Source organism: Corythoichthys intestinalis, chromosome 13, assembly GCF_030265065.1.
Source record: "Corythoichthys intestinalis isolate RoL2023-P3 chromosome 13, ASM3026506v1, whole genome shotgun sequence".
Classification (NCBI taxonomy): Eukaryota; Metazoa; Chordata; class Actinopteri; order Syngnathiformes; family Syngnathidae; genus Corythoichthys; species Corythoichthys intestinalis.
In genome coordinates this window covers 44,441,728-44,459,254 of record NC_080407.1, presented here as the reverse complement: position 1 = coordinate 44,459,254, position 17,527 = coordinate 44,441,728, and the positions used below count along the sequence as shown (strand labels likewise).

Genomic DNA, 17,527 nt, shown 5'->3' with positions numbered 1-17,527 from the left:
AGCCTGTGTTTATTTTCATTCCAGTGGAAACCTGTGAAGCTCTGGTCAACTCCATGCCCAAGAGAGTAAAGACAGTTCTGGATAACACTTGTGGCCACACAAAATATTGACAGTTGACATGTTGTATGTTAATATTGACAACTTTCACTAAGGGGTGTACTCACTTTTGTTGCCTGGGGTTTAGATATTAATGGCTATATATGGAGTTATTTTGAGGGGAAAATAAATTAACTCTATTATATAGGCTGCACACAGACTACTTTCCATTGTGTCAAAGTGTCATTTTGTCAGTGTTGTCCCATGAAAAGATATACTTAAATATCTGCAGAAATGCTAGGGGTGTACTTACTTTTGTGACACACACTACATGACTTGAAGACTGTTGCCTGTTTTTACTTGCAAATCTGCATTAGCATGTTGTTTTTGGAGAGATTTTTGTATTGTGCTCGTAACACTGGCATCCTACCAGTACACTATGATTCGAAGGGCAGTGAGTTTTCATGGAGTCAAATTTCGAAAAATAACCAGTAACGCCGACTCTATCATTTGCATATTCTATGAAACAGACATCAGACTTGACATCTACTGATGGTTTGTGGTCTGAACTTGAGTGTAAATGGTGACTTGAGACCTAAAACTGTACATGTGTGACTTAGTCCCAGCTCGGGTAAACTGAATTTCGCGAAAACCGCAGAGACCCAACCTGTTTGAATGGAGACAGCAGAGCGCCTGAGGCCTTTTGTACAAAACAACAAAATAGCCACACAACAATAACGCCAGACTCTGCCAGACATTTTTGCAATTTTGATGAGGTACAGCGTCGCAGCCAACACAACACCACCGTCGAGCCCATTAGTCACACAAACAAGCTTCGCGTCTGATCTGTGTTGCAATGCGGCGGGTCGACAGGCAACTATTCCCCAGAGTCCGACCGCGGCGCAGCTTAAGTGATGTTCCCATCTAGCCGGCCCCGACTCCTGCAGTCGATACAGGACGACAGCAACGGGAAACGGCGGGTCTAGCCTAGCGCATCATAGACCCTGGGAGCCTCGTAAAAGTCAATTTGCTGCACAAACTCCCGCTAACAATGGGCGCGGATAAACAAGCGTGCGATTCGGCCGCCCCGTAATGACTGACGGCGGGTAGGAATGGGCGGCGGGAAATCAAATTCCCCTTTTGATGATGGCAAATTGAAAGAAGCGTCCTCGACGTTGACGCGCGCAATCAGCGCCGCGCGGGCAACGGAGACGGCGCGGGGCTCGAGAGTCGCTCTCCGTTCCCAACATCTCTCACTCTCTCGGCATCTTTCTTATCGTGACAGATGTCGAGAGCCGGAGTGGCTCCTTCAATCACGAGAGGGTTTTTTTTTTTTTGGTTGTTGTTCTGAGAGGAATCTCGAGCGCACTGGCGCATTCATCTTTGGCTGAGAATATCGACAAAGCTGTGTTTTTCATCAGGAAAACTACAGTCAGCCGTTATGCCACAGGTGTCAAACGGCAATTTTTAATACCGTATTGGCCCGAATATAAGACAACCCGCTCTTTTCAAGACTCAAGTTAGAAAAACAAATTTTTATACAGAAAATAATTTCAGTACATCCGAAACAAATGATTATACCAAAATATTTGAGAGAAAAATAATGTTATTTTTCCTCATTCAAATCTTAATATCTGAACATTTGAATATGTAAACTATGTGCAATCACATTCATAAATGAATGGCTTCTGGTTTTTGAAATGAAAATAAACCAATCCATTGTGATAAAACAGCAAAATTGCAATAACTGTATTAACCATCAAAGTGAAATCTAACTAACTGTAGTCTTGAAACAAATCTGAATAAGGAAAAACATTGCAATTAAATAATGCAAACTGGTTAAACTAAAAAGAGTAGCTGAGATTTGTCATGACAGAACATTGCTTCAATGATATCTGGCGCCATCTAGCGTCATGAATAGGTATAACGTCGAGACCGCGAATATGACGACCCCCTCTTTTTCAGTGTTATTTCAATGCAAAAAACAATCTTATATTCGGGCCAGTACGGTAAATCATGTTAATAAAATGATCAAGAACAAAATCAGCAAATGCACTTCTATCTCAAATTTCCCATTGAACTGAGTGGAAATGCCATTAATCCGTTACAGCCCATCAAAAAAAATCAAACTTCAAGTTACTTCCTATTCTATTTCTAAGGTCATTATATAGATATGGCGGAAAACACAGACAAGACTGAAAAAGCAGTTTCTGCTGTATTTTAAGCCAAAATAACTGTTGTGTTTGATAGAACAATATTTCTACAGTGGGGCAAATAAGTATTTAGTCAACCACCAATTGTGCAAGTTCTCCTACTTGAAAAGATTAGAGAGGCCTGTAATTTTCAACATGGGTAAACCTCAACCATGAGAGACAGAATGTGGAAAAAAAAAACAGAAAATCACATTGTTTGATTTTTAAAGAATTTATTTGCAAACCATGGTGGAAAATAAGTATTTGGTCAATACCAAAAGTTCATCTCAATACTTTATGTAGGCCAAACGTTTTTCGGAACTCTTCTCTCGGTGTAAAGAAATCAACTGTGGGAGCAATTTTTAGAAAATGGAAGACCTACAAGACCACTGATAATCTCCTTCGATCTGGAGCTCCATGCAAGATCTCACCCCATAGCGTCAAAATGATAACAAGAACAGTGAGCAAAAATCCTAGAACCGCACGGGGGGACCTAGTGAATGACCGACAGAGAGCTGGGACCACAGTAACAAAGGGTAATATCAGTAAAACAATGTGCCGCGAGGGACTCAAATCCTGCGCTGCCAGACGTGTCCCCCTGCTGAAGCCAGTACATGTCCAGGTCTGTCTGCGGTTCGCTAGAGAGCATTTGGATGATCCAGAAGAGGACTGGGAGAACGTGTTATGGTCAGATGAAACCAAAATAGAACTTTTTGGTAGAAACACAGGTTCTTGTGTTTGGAGGAGAAAAATACTAAATTGCATCCGAAGAACACCATACCCACTGTGAAGCATGGGGGTGGAAACATCATGCTTTGGGGCTGTTTTTCTGCAAAGGGACCAGGACGACTGATCTGTGTAAAGGAAAGAATGAATCGGGCCATGTATTGAGAGATTTTGAGTGAAAATCTCCTTCCATCAGCAAGGGCATTGAAGATGAGACGTGGCTGGGTCTTTCAGCATGACAATGATTCCAAACATACTGTACAGCCAGGGCAACAAAGGAGTGGCTTCGTAAGAAGCATTTCAAGGTCCTGGAGTGGCCTAGCCAGTCTCCAGATCGCGACCCCATAGAAAATCTGTGGAGGGAGTTGAAAGTCCGTGTTGCCCAATGACAACCCAAAACATCACTGCTCTAGAGGAGATCTGCATGGAGGAATGGGCCAAAATACCAGCAACAGTGTGTGAAAAGCTTGTGAAGAGTTACAGAAAATATTTGGCCTCCGTTATTGCCAAAAAAGGGTACATAACAAAGGATTGAGATGAACTTTTGGTATTGACCACATACTTATTTTCCACCATGATTTGCAAATAAATTCTTTAAAAATAAAACAATGTGATTTTCTGTTTTGTTTTTTCCCCACATTCTGTCTCTCATGGTTGAGGTTTACCCATGTTGAGAATTACAGGCCTCTAATATTTTCAAGTGGGAGAACTTGCACAATTCGTGGTTGACTAAATACTTATTTGCCCTACTGTATATGCTGCCATAGCAGATTCATGGTGATTAAGCCCCCGAACTATTTTTTAATTTGTCCATTTTACCCTGGAAAACCCCGTTTACACACGTTGCTCAACCGCTTTTGTTTCAACCCAGCCATAAAACAAAGGTAATAAATTATATTTATTTTTCAAAATGTCTGTCATTGTTAGCTTAGAATCATTAATTGAGGTATAATATTTCGGTTAAACCAAAAAATATGGAAATGGAACAAATTGGAAAAATTGGGGCTGCAAAAAAGTCACAGATATCTATCTACCTCATAGCTATCGCTTTTTGTTGTTGTTTTTTTTGTTACTGTCGCATTTTCTCCGATATGTTAGATGATAAATAATCGATCCAAACAACAACAAAAAAATTGAAAAACAACGTTTAAAAAGGTAAATATATTAAAAAGAGAATCTTGACCACTCCTTGATGTCTGCGAGTTCTGTATCGCGACCCTTGTTATATTACCGTGTTTCACCCATAAAATCCCCCAAAAAATCTAGCTGTGGCCATTCACACTCAGTGATACGTGCTACATGGAGTTTTTGGATCGAAACAAGCTCAGTACGCGATATTTCGGTAAAGTCATGGCGTCTTTAATTCTGCTCTTTCATGCTCTCACCTCCAAATAGGGTTTCGCTGTTTAATTTAATTTATTTTTTTAAATGCGCTCCTGTTCAAAATTTTTCTTCCTCAAGAAAATTGAGATTTTAAGCTTTCCGATGATGTATCACACATGCTTATCGGACAATTTTGAAAGTTGGCCAAATTGGGGGTCTCAGAGCGGAACTTCACCTGAGTGTTTTCCGCCATATACTGATGTGGTTTTGCCTTTAAAAATGCCCCTGCGGTCAACCTTAACTACAATGTGGTTTGCAAATTTGAGACCCTAGCATTATGCTAAACAATTGCGCCACCGGCTGATAGGGTGATTGTTTTAGGTCCCTTTACATTTCTGCAACTTCATCAGCCAAGTCGGACTTCTCAGTTTAGAAATTGCTTTACAAAAAAATCCATTCAAATAGCCAAACTAAATTGTCAAAATGGCTTTCTGCTGCAGTTTCACAAGCGCCATTTGTCTGATATTGTGTCTCTTTCTCGGTAGGTGGCATATGCGTTTCCATGCACAACTGGTTGCTGGGCAATCTTGAGCCTTAGTAAGCTGATCTCAACGCAGGCGGGGTGTATCTGGAGAGCTGCTGTGAAACCTCTTGTTCTGTAAGTACGTTATTGGTCCTGAGTGACTTACTTAGTAGCCTGGCAATTTTTTTTCATAGCAACACAAAGGCCAACTTGGGCAAAGTACCACATTTACATATTGGTTTCCTGTGAAAGTTCGCTTAGCTACAAACACGACAGGAATGGCAGTCGACATTTTGGGAAGGTCACCTTTGCGTTAAATGTAGTGCTGTCAAATTTATCGCGTTAACGGGCGGTAATTAATTTTTTTGGATTAATCACGTTAAAATATTTGTAGCATTTAACGCATGCTCGGAATGACCCGCTCATGCATTGCCTCAAAAAGATTACAATGATGCCGTTTTTTGCACATTGAGAGCCAAGAGGCAGAGATAGGTGAGTGGATACAGGCGTTCATTGGACCGCACCGTTTATTAGGCATAAGCTTTGGCAACTCTTTCACAACAAACATAAGTATCATTTAATGAAAGCACAACAAAAATAATATTCCTATCGCTTTGTGAAAATAATGTTCACAAAAAGTGCTTCAATCTGTATTAATGAGGCAGTAGAAATACCCATGCAAAATACACAAAACTTACTCAAACTTTGGTCAAACTCTATTCAAACATTTGTTTAGCTCAACAAATACACTGAATGGCAATATTTAGTCACAATATACAAACTATCAGAGGTCTCATACGTTGTGAAGCCAGCACTCAAATGACGTGGATGGACCCAGTAAACGGGGAACTACGGCATCAGCCGAGGGACAAAACACACTCATTGGCTTGATTTCTAAGTAATTTAAAACTCGCCATTGACACCTTGTTGCGTATTTCAATCACTACCTTACGTAGTTAAAGACAATGTGGAAGAATGGCAGGGAGCCCATGTGACGTCAACAATGGCAAGCTACTCGTTTATTTTTTGATTGAAAATTTTATTTATCTTTTAACCCTTTAATGCCAGCAATATGAAGCAATTATCAGAGAATCTCAAAATTTGAAAATTAAGGTCCTAATGAATTTTTACAAATTTGTAAAATAAGTCAAAATTAATATGTGTAATAAGCGCTCAGATATCTATAACCCTTGCTAAATCCTGTTTGTTTTTCTCATGGAACCTGCAAATGCATGTGTTGACTTGCATCCATCATTTTTTTTCCAAAAAGAAATGTCAAAATTTTGAATTAGTCTCAAAATCATGAAATTTTAGGTGTATCAAATGTGATACATTTGGCAATATTGGGTCAAGTTCAAGTCTTTCTATCCGTGGATCCCTTCAACAGAACGAATGTTAATTATGTTAATGCCATCTTGTGGATTTATTGTTATAATAAACAAATACAGTACGTTTGTACAGTATGTTGAATGTATGTATCCGTATTTTGTCTTATCTTTCCATTCCAACAATAATTTACAGAAAAATATGGCGTATTTTAAAGATAGTTTGAATGGCAATTAATTACGATCAATTAATTTTTAAGCTGTGATTAACTCGATTAAAAATTTTAATCGTTTGACACCCCTAGTTAAAAACTAGTGTTGCTTAAATACCCAGACCAGATTTTAAAAAATTGACTTCTTTCTTGAAATACTAAATTATTCTAGATACTCATTCATTTTCTGAGCTACATGTCTTCACGAGGGTGCTGGAGCCAATCCCAGCTAACTATGAGCGGTAGGTGAGGTACACCCTGAATCGGTCGCCAGTAAATCGCAGGGTACAAGGAGACGAACAACCATTCGCACAAACACTCATACCTAGGAACAGTTTAGAGTGTTCGATCAGCCTACCATGCACGTTCTTGTGATGTGGGAAACCAGATTACCCAGAGAAAACATGCAAACTCCACAAAGGAAGGCCTGAGGCAGATGTACTAACCACTCTGCCATGTGCCACCAGTACAGTACTAGATACTCACTTGACTCTTAACTAATTGCTATCATAGCTAGGTGAGTAACTGCTTAACTCATTGTCTGCCATTTACGGCGCTACCCGTCCAATCTATTTGAAGCGTGATGGTTATGAACGTTCACTAGCCCCTCCTAGTCCAGCAGTTGGAAACAGGATCTCGAAAAGTACATATTGCAAATAGGGCTGCAGCTATCAACTATTTTAGTAGTCGATTAATCGATGAGCTAGTTGGTTCGAATAATCGAGTAATTGGATAAGGAACATGAAAAATTAAAATACCTGAGCTGAGTGTCAAACGGTATTTAAAAAAAAAAAAAAAAAGAAGGATCCATGTGCAGCAGAAGAACAATTGGCTAACTTACATAGCAAAACTTCACTAGCTTAAATGCTATAAAATGCTAACGTTTTTTTTTTTTTTACAATGCTCTTAACAAATGATTCAGATACATATTCCCACAAAAAACAGCCAAATATACCTACAAACTAAATTATGAATGCATAAAAAACATTAGCTCAGACAAAAACATAGCTTATGTTGGTCTTAACAGGGAGCAGTTAGATTCAGCCGTGTGAAATTAGGCAGACCAGAGGGCAGTGTTTCCACCCTAATTGAAAAAACTAAAAGCAAACACTTTCAAAATAAACCATTACAACGCCACTTTAATTAAACGAATATTCGAAGCAATAAAATTTAATTCGAATATTTTTTTCTAATCGAATACCAGAGTTAATCGATTAGTCATTGTAGCGCTAATCAATACCAATATTTAACATATAAGTTTTTGCCCAAAATAGCAGCTTTTTTTTTTTTTTTTAATTTAATGCAAGCTTTAAACAGCGCTAAATCACTCAATTTTCACATCACAAACTTAAGATGATTCTGTATGCTTTTCTCAAATATTAATTTTACAAAAAAAAAAAACAACCACACAATTGACATTTTTCTATATACAATCACAACTTACTTAGGTTGAATTCCACTATCGTGTAGAGCAGGGTTCACTAAATCTGGACCTCGGTGCCACTTTTCCTGAATCAAATGATTATGTCATCAGGAACCGGTCCAGAAGCCTGGTAATAATCCTGATTATACTATAATAATAATTATTATTATTATTAACAATTGGCTAATTTACATAGCAAAAGTCTGCTAGCTTAAATGCTCTAAAATGCTAACATTTTTATTTTTACAATGCTCTTAACAAATTGTTCAGACACATATTCCCACAAAAAATGGCTAAATATACCTATAATCGTCACTACAAATGCATTAAAAAACATTAGCTCAGACAAAAACTTAGCTTACGTTGGTCTTAACAGGGAGTAGTTGGATTCAGCCATGTGCAATGGGGAAGACCAGAGGGCAGTGTATCCACCTAATGAATAAAACTAAGTGCAAACACATTCAAAATAAACCATTACATCACCACTTTAATTAAACGAACAACCGAAGCAATAAAATTTAATTTGAATATTTTTTAGTTAATTGATTAATCATTGCAGCACTGATTGCAAAGCATCGTCGCCTTAATTCTTAGTGCTCCCTGATACTAATAACGCCATATTATTGTCATATCAGTACAAATTAGGGATGTTCCGATCGTTCACCTGATCGGAAATCGGGCCAATTGCACCAATTTTCAACAGATCGGGTTTTTAATTTAAAAAAGTACCACGCTGTCCTTCTAGCTAAGCAGTGCGGCCAAACTGTCCAGTGCAGCTTGCGTTTGGTACTTCAAGTTAACAATGATTGACAGGTTTGGAACTTTGATCTTGCCAGAGAAGCTTGGTAGCGCTACGATCAAAGGTACCAATGTGTCAGTCATCGTTAAATTTGCAGCCCAGTGCTGTGGCAACTCATTGTGTAAGTGAGAGGCTGTTCTCAACAGCATGAGCGTCAAAGCATAAGTTTAATACAGACAAGCATTTTTCCATATTATTAATTGGTATTGGATCAGGACTCCGTCTCGGTAGAGTCTCAAAATCAGGTGACTCAGACACGAATACAAAAATATGCGATTGTACCAATAAATATTAGTACTAGCCTTAAGTCCTGGTGCTCACTACACTAGCCCCGACACAAGATACATCCAGACCAAGGCCTCTGCTGTGGGTCACCGCAGATTAAAAGTGATACTTTTGAGGTGCAGCGATAAAACAAAAGCCAATGACCTTTGCTAATTTGATGGCTAAGTGATTTAAATCCCGGCCACATTAAGGGCTGAGCTGTGTTATTTTCAGAACGGAAACCACGGCCAAGAATAATAAAGTTAAGTGTCCGGCGGGGTGTACATGATGAAGTTGAGGAGGCAAGCATGTGTTAAGACAGTGTGTTAATATTTTATCAGCTGGAGTGGCAGGAAATGTCCAGATCAGTTGCTTTTTAATGACTCCGTTAAAACAGAAAGGCCGATAAACCCGCGCAGTTGCCTGGCTACCTACTCGGCCAGGTTGCCTGCGTAATTATTGTAAGATCAGGAGGGAACAGAAAAGGAAACCCGATACCGAGAGGTTACAGTGAATGGTTGGTATTATCCCCCCCGCTTTCCCCTCCCTCCCTCAGGGCCCTTGTCAGAACAGTAGGTGCCTTTCTCTGTACCTTCTAACAGGGCCGTCTTTCATGTGGCTGTCTTTAGCTCTTCCCACAGACACACCAAGGAGATGGATCATTTTAACTCACTGGCTGCCATTGACAGCACTAGACGTCCAGTCCATTGCTGTTTTTGGCAGCCCTTTAAATTTTCGTCTAAGTCTTTTGGACAATAATACTTACTAGTCTTAGTCATATTTTAGTCATTTCAAAATGTGTTTGTCTTCGTGAAGGTATTGTTGACGAAAACTAATTTGGTCTTGTTTTAGCTGATGTTTACTCAGTGTTTTTCATCTGTAAAACTAAAAAAGTAAAGGTTTCCAACTATTTCCAATTAACATTGACAGACGATCACATATTGTAGCTTCTACAAGCATCAACAAATATATCACAAACTTGGTGATAATTCACAGTCAGCAGGAAAACATTATTTTCAATTAATTATATCCGCCTGACGCCACGAACTGCATGTAAACAACAACAAAAAAAAAATCGCCGTTAGCATTAGCCTAATGCTAATGGAAATGTTATGCTAATGCTACGAGTTACATTTAGTGTGTGATCATTACTCAGCACATACCTTTAATGGCTAAAGGAACAATGCATAGTCTCTCTTGCCAAGATAAGAAAAATCTTACCGTGTGTGTTTCATAACAAGCAATGGAGAGACTGGAGATTACACTGGCGCAGCACGTCACATGAGTGACACAACCAGACACTGCTACGATGCAGGCTAACTACACATAAAAATGTCACACTTTGTGAACATGCGAGGAAAACTATGGCACATTTTCATCTCGTTCTCGTCTCGTCAGACGAAAACTGGCATTCGTTTTATTATGTTTTAGTGTCCGAAGACACGTTTTTAGCTCGTCATTGTCCTGAAAAAACTGTTTGTTGACGAAATATTTTATAGTCATCGTTGACAAAAACAACACTGGTCCAGTCCATGTACATTTGTTAACCCCCCCCCTCCCAGTTCAAATGGGTTGGACGTCTATCGCTGTCAATGGCAACCAGTGAGTTTAATAGTTCAGGCCTTGTATTTAAACCTGATTTTTCTCTAGAGTTAATTTGAGTGTTAATCAGAATTAAAACGAAAATTCATATGAAAACCCATCTAGCCCATATAACTTTCTATACCTGCTAGGTATCATTACTTCAAGTAATATTGATTCTTTAGAAAAAATCAAATGTACTTGCATTTTTTATGATATTTTGCACATAATAATACGGACAGTGGTAATCAGGCCTGTGTCACAACAAATGCGGAAAGCGCGCCGAACATGTGGTCGGTAAATAATTATATAGCCCTCCCAGTTGAAATAGGTTGGACGTCTATCGCTGTCAATGGCAGCCAGTGAGTTCAAATAGTTCAGGCCTTGTATTTAAACCTGATTTTTCTCAAGAGTTAATTTCAGTATTAATCAGAATTAAAACGAAAATTCATATGACAACCCATCTAGTCCATGTAACTTTCTATACCTGCTAGGTATCATTACTTCAATATTGATTCTTTAGAAAACATCAAATGTAATTGCATTTTTTATGATATTTTGCACATAATAATACGGGCAGTGGTAATCAGGCCTGTGTCACAACAAATGCGGAACGCGCGCCGAACATGCGGTCGGTAAATAATTATATAGCCCTCCCAGTTCAAATAGGTTGGACGTCTATCGCTGTCAATGGCAGCCAGTGAGTTCTAATAGTTCAGGCCTTGTATTTAAACCTGATTTTTCTCTAGAGTTAATTTGAGTGTTAATCAGAATTAAAACGAAAATTCATATGACAACCCATCTAGTCCATGTAACTTTCTATACCTGCTAGGTATCATTACTTCAATATTGATTCTTTAGAAAACATCAAATGTAATTGCATTTTTTATGATATTTTGCACGTAATAATACGGGCAGTGGTAATCAGGCCTGTGTCACAACAAATGCGGAAAGCGCGCCGAACATGCGGCCGGTAAATAATTATATAAGTGGAGCACAGTGACACACAATACAATGCAGAGGATAGAGTGCCCTTTTAATTATGCAGGAGACATCCAAAAGCAACAGCGCTCCACACCCTCGGGAGAGTAGATGGGCAAATAGACCGTGTTAGAAGCTGTGAGGGCTGGGATGACAAGCAGCAGGGGGTGGATTGAGGAGATGGGTGCGTATATACAGTACGTACAGTATATATATATATGTATGAGAAACCCCTGCCAAGATGAAGCGTCATGGGAGGGAACGAGTGAAGCGTTGCGAGGGCTGAGATTTGGTGACAGGCGGCATTGGAGATGCGCTACAAAGATATGCTCCGTGTCAAATAAAAGCAGAAACGGATCAATAATTCATTTCAATGCCTAATCAAGCCCTGCGAAGCACCTCGGCAAATCACCTGTTTTTTTTTTCCACGCTTGTCATGCCTCCATTTTTTTCACACAGGGTCAGAAGGTTTTCTTTTGTGAGACAGAAGGGAGTGTAAGACTCGCTGGAGGGATGATGAGGGAAAAAAATTGGTTTGGGGAGAGGGTTGTTAGGGCTAGGGTTTAGGTTAGGGTTTAGGGTGATGAAATAAGGAGACACAATATGGAGCGTGATGGAAAAGATACTGTACGAATTGGATCTCGGTGAATTGAAACGCGAACTACAATGCTAACATGACCCGATGACCATATGGTGCCTCTTAATGGATGCTAACAAAGGTTGTTTGCGCTAAGATGAACTCTTTTCTACCTGCCTCCCTTTTCTGTAAGAAGAAAAGGCTGCCTTGTCAGAGGCGGAGAGCAGTCCCCGCCCCCCTTCCTCCTCACACACTATCCTCCGCCTCTGGGATAAATTAACCACAAACCAAACCCTTATGCGAGCTGTCTGCAACCCTCTCGACACATTAGCAGCCACTGAAAAAAGTTCGGCCCGACCCCGAGTGGTCACACTACCCCTCCGATGAGCTAATCTAAACCATTACGGTCCCTTTCAATATTGCATGTGAATGGCACTCCAAACCAAAACAGATCAATACTGCTAACTTGACACACATTAGCAGCATAAAGGCAACACGACTACTGAGACTAGCCCTGTCAGAACGCATTACTCCAGACAAAACACTAAGAGAAGGAAACAGAATACATTTAAGAGTGGTGGAGGGAAAAAGAAAAAACATGGAGATGCGTCCTCTTACCTGTTTGTTGTACTTGTTGATGGTTTGACTGCTGTAGTCAGAGCAGTGGTCGGATCCCAGTGAAATGTTATCTCCGGTGCCAACAAATGTGTTGGCCGGAGGAAGGTCCTGAACCGCCTGGTGCTTTTTGCCGGCCGTGGGCGACTGCGGGTGAAGCTGGACGGTAGGGAGCGGGGAGCTGGACTTGTAGTGGCGGGCCAGATCCGGGCTGCCGGGGCCTCCGTTGACGGAACGGTAGCGACCCATGCCAGGGCTGTCCGATAGCTTCTCGTTGACGCCATCGTAACGCTGACCATTGGGTTTGGAGGCCTCCACCGTGACGATGCTGCTGTAGAGTGGCTGCTTGGATTTCTGCTTGCGCTTGTCTTTCTTGGGCTTCTTGGACTTGTCGTGTTGCTGCGGTGTGAAGAAGTCCTCATGGTCCTTCTTACCGGCCTCGTAGCCGTTCTTGTTCTTGGGCCGGCAGTAGCGGGCCATGACGACCACTAAGATGATGAGGATGACCGTCATGATTCCCGAAACCACGCCGATGACGATACTCAGACGCTGTTTGCTCAGGTCGTAGTTAGGGTCGCCGGCGATGTTGGTGTTGAGAGACGTGCTCAGGCTCTTCGCCACCTGCGCTTCCACAATAGTGGAATTGAAAAGGGTCTGATTCACGTAGACGTGGACAAGCGTGGTGGTGCTCTGGGAGGGCTGCCCGCTGTCGTTGACCTGGACCACCAGCCGGTGCAGACCGTAGTGCTTCGGCTCCAGTTTTCCCACCAGGGAAATCACACCGGTACCTCCGTCAATCTCAAACAGCCTGAAGGGGTTCCCGCCGACTATGCTATAGTTGAGGTCAGCGTTGATACCTGTGTCGGTGTCCGTGGCAATGACCGTTCTCACGACAGTTCTGATGTTGCTGGAAGGAGGGAGGAGGGTATAAGAGCTGTTTATGGGGAACGTTACAGTCGGCGCATTGTCATTGTCATCCATGACAAACAGAGAGACGGTGGCAGTGGCCGACCGGGGCGGGTCGCCTCCATCCACGGCCTTCACGCGGAACGTGTAGGTGGTTTTCAGCTCTCTGTCAAAGGACAGGGTGGAGAAAATAGTCCCGGTATCATTTTCTATTGAAAAGATCTCTTCCTCCTCCTCAATAAAAAGACTCATTTCCGCATTTTGACCTTTATCTGCATCGATGACTGTAACCATGCCAACAGGGCTGTTTGGCTCAAGGTTCTCTTTGACATAGAAAGTAAATACATCTTGCATGAACTTGGGCTCGTTGTCATTTTTGTCCGCCACCAGAACGACTACCGTGGCCGAGCCCTGTAAAGTGTTTACGCCCTTATCTTTAGCTATGACTTTAAATTCGTAGCGCTCCGTTTGCTCTCGGTCCATGATGGTGTTCACTCGGATGTCGCCGCTGTCTGCGTCGATGGAAAAAATCCCGTTGACCGATGAATCAAGGGAATAGCTTATTTCTGCATTCTTCCCGCTGTCTGCGTCATTGGCCGCCACCGTCGTCACCCTCTCGCCCGGGGCGTTGTTTTCCGGGAACGACACCTCCACTACGTTTAGGTTAAAGACCGGAGCGTTATCATTTGTGTCGCCCACTTTGACAACAAGAGAGTTATTGCTCGCCAGGCTGGGGCTTCCGGAGTCCACCGCTACGATTACTACGTTATATTCCTGCACGTTCTCGTAGTCCAGCGGCGCGGACGTATGAAGGAAGTATTTCTTTTTGTTCTGCTCGCCCTCCATCTCGCTGGCCGGTTTGAGCTGAAAGGGCACGTCCCCAACCACCGTGCAGGTCACGATGCCGTTCTCACCCTGATCACGATCGGAAACTTGCACTAGGGCGATGGGCGTGTCAACCACCACGTCTTCGGCAACATTGGCGATGCCGTCTTTTAGGAAAATGCGTCCGATTTTCCGTATCTCTATGGCGGGGACGTTGTCGTTCTCGTCCTTGATGTTCAGCACCACTGTGGCTTTGTCCATTTTGGGCGGCTGGCCTCGGTCACGGGCCATCACGGTAAACCTCAGCTGGCTGACTTCTTCGCGGTCGATACGGTGCAGCACACTTAGCCACCCCGTGCTCTCGTCCAGCCTTAGCAGCCTCCGCACGGACTCTGTGGCCGCCCCGAACACGTACTCGATTTGACCGTTGACACCTACGTCCGCGTCGGCCGCTTTCAGCTGCAGTATAGGGGCGCCAGGAGAACTGTTCTCCAGCAGGTCGGCTTCGTAAACGCTCTTCTCGAACCGAGGGCTGTTGTCGTTCACGTCGGTGATCATCACCCTCAGGATGGCCTGAGATGAACGCGGGGGATCGCCCCCGTCCCTCACGCGTAGCGTGAGCTCGTAGGAGTCCCTCTGCTCCCGATCCAGCGCCCCTTTAATGATGAGCTGGGGCTGCTTCTCGCCGTCGGTGGTGTCGGCGACCTGCAGCTCGAAAACGCTGCTCCTGCTCGCGCCCTCGTCGAATCTCCTCTTGCCAGAGTACGAGTCTACTGAGGAGCGCCTGGAGTTCTCCCCGTTGTCCTGGATGAGCTCGTACCTCTCGATCCCGTTCCTTCCAAAATCTCTATCTGTTGCGGTGGGAAGCAGATACAAGGTTCCGATCGGTCTGTTTTCCTCAACGGACAGCGTCAGCACAGGTGAGGGGAAAGAAGGAGTGTTATCATTGATATCTAAGATGATGACTTTTCCCTCAAAGAGGTCAACCCAGCTCTGTGCCGGGCCGATGACGGACACCTCGAAATCGATGAAGCACTCGTTCTCGTCGAATATCATCTGGCACTGTTGTAATTTCTCGCGGTCGATCCGTCTCTCGTTGGTGGTGAGCTCGCCCGTGATGTTGTCGATCTTGAAAAAATCCGAGCCCGACTCCAGGGTGAACGTCACCTCTCCGGAGCCCGCGACGATGCCCAAGTCGGCGGCCACGTTGCCCACCCGCACGTCCGGCGGTCCTTCCTCGGCCAGGCGGTACCTGAGCACCTGCTTGGCGGCGGGCTGATGCACAAACTGCAGGATAAGCATGCAGTAGTATAAATAGTCCACTGCACCAGTAGTCCTCATTGCTCCCTTGTCAAAGTGTCCACCAAAACAAAAACAAGAAAAAAAAAAACACTACGGGCGATTGAAAACGCTGCTTTTGTAAGCGTGTGACTTATTCTACATCACTCCTGCTGCAGTGGAAGGCAGCAAGTTTCCCCCTCTTCTGCTTTATGAATTTAAATGACGCCTCAGCGGTGCTAGTAAGAAAAAAAAAAGGGCTCGGTGCACCAGTGAATTCTCACGCGCGTAAAAGGCGCCAGTCGGGACGACAGCAAGTGCGAGCAGTTCGCATTGTCACTCACGTTTTTCAGCTCGGGATTCCTCCTCTTTTTTTCTGCAGTATTCCTCCTTCCGCTGTGATGTCCGCACTAGTCTCAAGTGTGGAAAGGGGGAGCAAAAAAACCAGCCACCTTGCTCAGACTGCTCTCATCCTGCAAGTCTCTTAGTTGGGTTTCCCGGCGCGACGCACGGGAAAAAAATAAAAAAAGAGAGGATTAGTAGAAAGGGGTGCAGAATGAGTAAAAATCCATGGATGTTTTGGAAGGTCGGTGGGGGGAACCGGATTCCTTAGTGGATGATCATGAGGCGACCTGTTCACTCGCCTGCAGACGTGTCGGCAGCCTCTCTCTGCAGCACCCGGAGAGGGACGACGCGCAAATGATATTCCTCTCTCTCTCTTGCTCTCTCCTCTTCTCACTCTCTCTACCTCACTCACCCCCACCGATTCAGGAGCGTGTAAACTGGCGCGCGCCTGGGCCAGGCGTCCCGGACGCTCCACTCTGTGTTTGCAAAGCAGGAACACTGTGACATAGGTTCCATTGCAGATTTTTAGGAGGAGTTGTGTGAGGGGGGCTTCATAGATTACAAGAAAAGAAGAAAAAAAAAACCTTTATGTAGCCATTGACTGCAATAGATGTCCAATCCATTTGAACTGGTAGTTTGCTACTCCACTTCAAATGGGTTAGACGTCTACTCCTTACCCATTTAAATTCACAGCAGAATAATTAGACGTCTATCATTGACAATGGCTCTGAAAGAGTTAATACACGCGAACAAACCACTGTACCGGCTTGAAGTGAGTAGAAATTCACATAGAAGCAAGGAGAGAAGGCAGGCAGTGCAGAGAAAATGGTTTGGATTCCAGCAGCACTTGTTCCTTGCTTACTAGTGCCCTCTATCGTCCAATCAGGGACAGACGCGGAGGCCTTGAAGAGAGAACAGCATCATAAGGGATGGAGGATATTTTTATATCTCTGATATCTGCGTCCATCTCCTGCATTGTTGGTTTTGCGCCTATTTATGCAGCAGGGCCGAAAACCAAAAGTGCTTTTTGCCATGTGGCATTTTTTTTTGCTATGTTGCAAAATGTTTTTGCCATGTGGCAAAATGTTTTTGCCATGTGGCAAAAATATTTTGCCATGTGGCATTTGTTTTTGCCATGTGGCAAAATGTTTTTGCCATATGGCTTTTTTTTTTTTATCATGTGGCAAAATGTTTTTGCCCGGTGGCATTTTTTTTGCCATGTGGCAAAAAATGTTTGCCATGTGGCATTTTTTTTGCCATGTGGCAAAACGTTTTTTGCCATTTGGCTTTTTTTTTTTGCTATGTGGCAAAATGTTTTTGCCATGTGGCATTTTATTTTTGCCAAGTGGCATTTTTTATGCCATGTGGCAAAATACTTTTGCCATGTGGCAAAATGCTTTTGCCATGTGGCAAAAATTTTTTGCCCGGTGGCATTTTTTTGACGAGTGGCATTTTTTTTCGCCATGTTGCAAAATGCTTTTGCCATGTGGCAAAATGTTTTCGCCATTTGCCTTTTTTTTTTTTTTTTTTTTGCCGTGTGCCGTGTGGCAAAAAAAATGACCCATGGCAAAAACATTTTGCCACATGGCAAAAGCA

The 17,527-nt window shown here is 42.9% G+C and overlaps 1 protein-coding gene across 7 annotated transcripts in view; it reads right to left on the bottom strand.

Annotated features, from left to right (window-relative positions):
* pcdh7b (protocadherin 7b) overlaps positions 1-16,296 on the bottom strand; it is a 210,258-nt gene extending 193,962 nt beyond the window's left edge. For 5 of the 7 annotated variants that reach the window (XM_057854960.1, XM_057854966.1, XM_057854963.1 and 2 more), the window contains exon 1: positions 12,581-16,295. In XM_057854960.1, coding sequence (XP_057710943.1) covers positions 12,581-15,649 — 3,069 coding nt within the window. In that variant the 5' untranslated portion in view covers positions 15,650-16,295. Of the gene's footprint in view, positions 1-12,580 lie in introns of all 7 variants that reach the window. The other 2 variants (XM_057854961.1, XM_057854962.1) reach the window with 1 other exon arrangement.
* Positions 16,297-17,527: the final 1,231 nt, after the last annotated feature.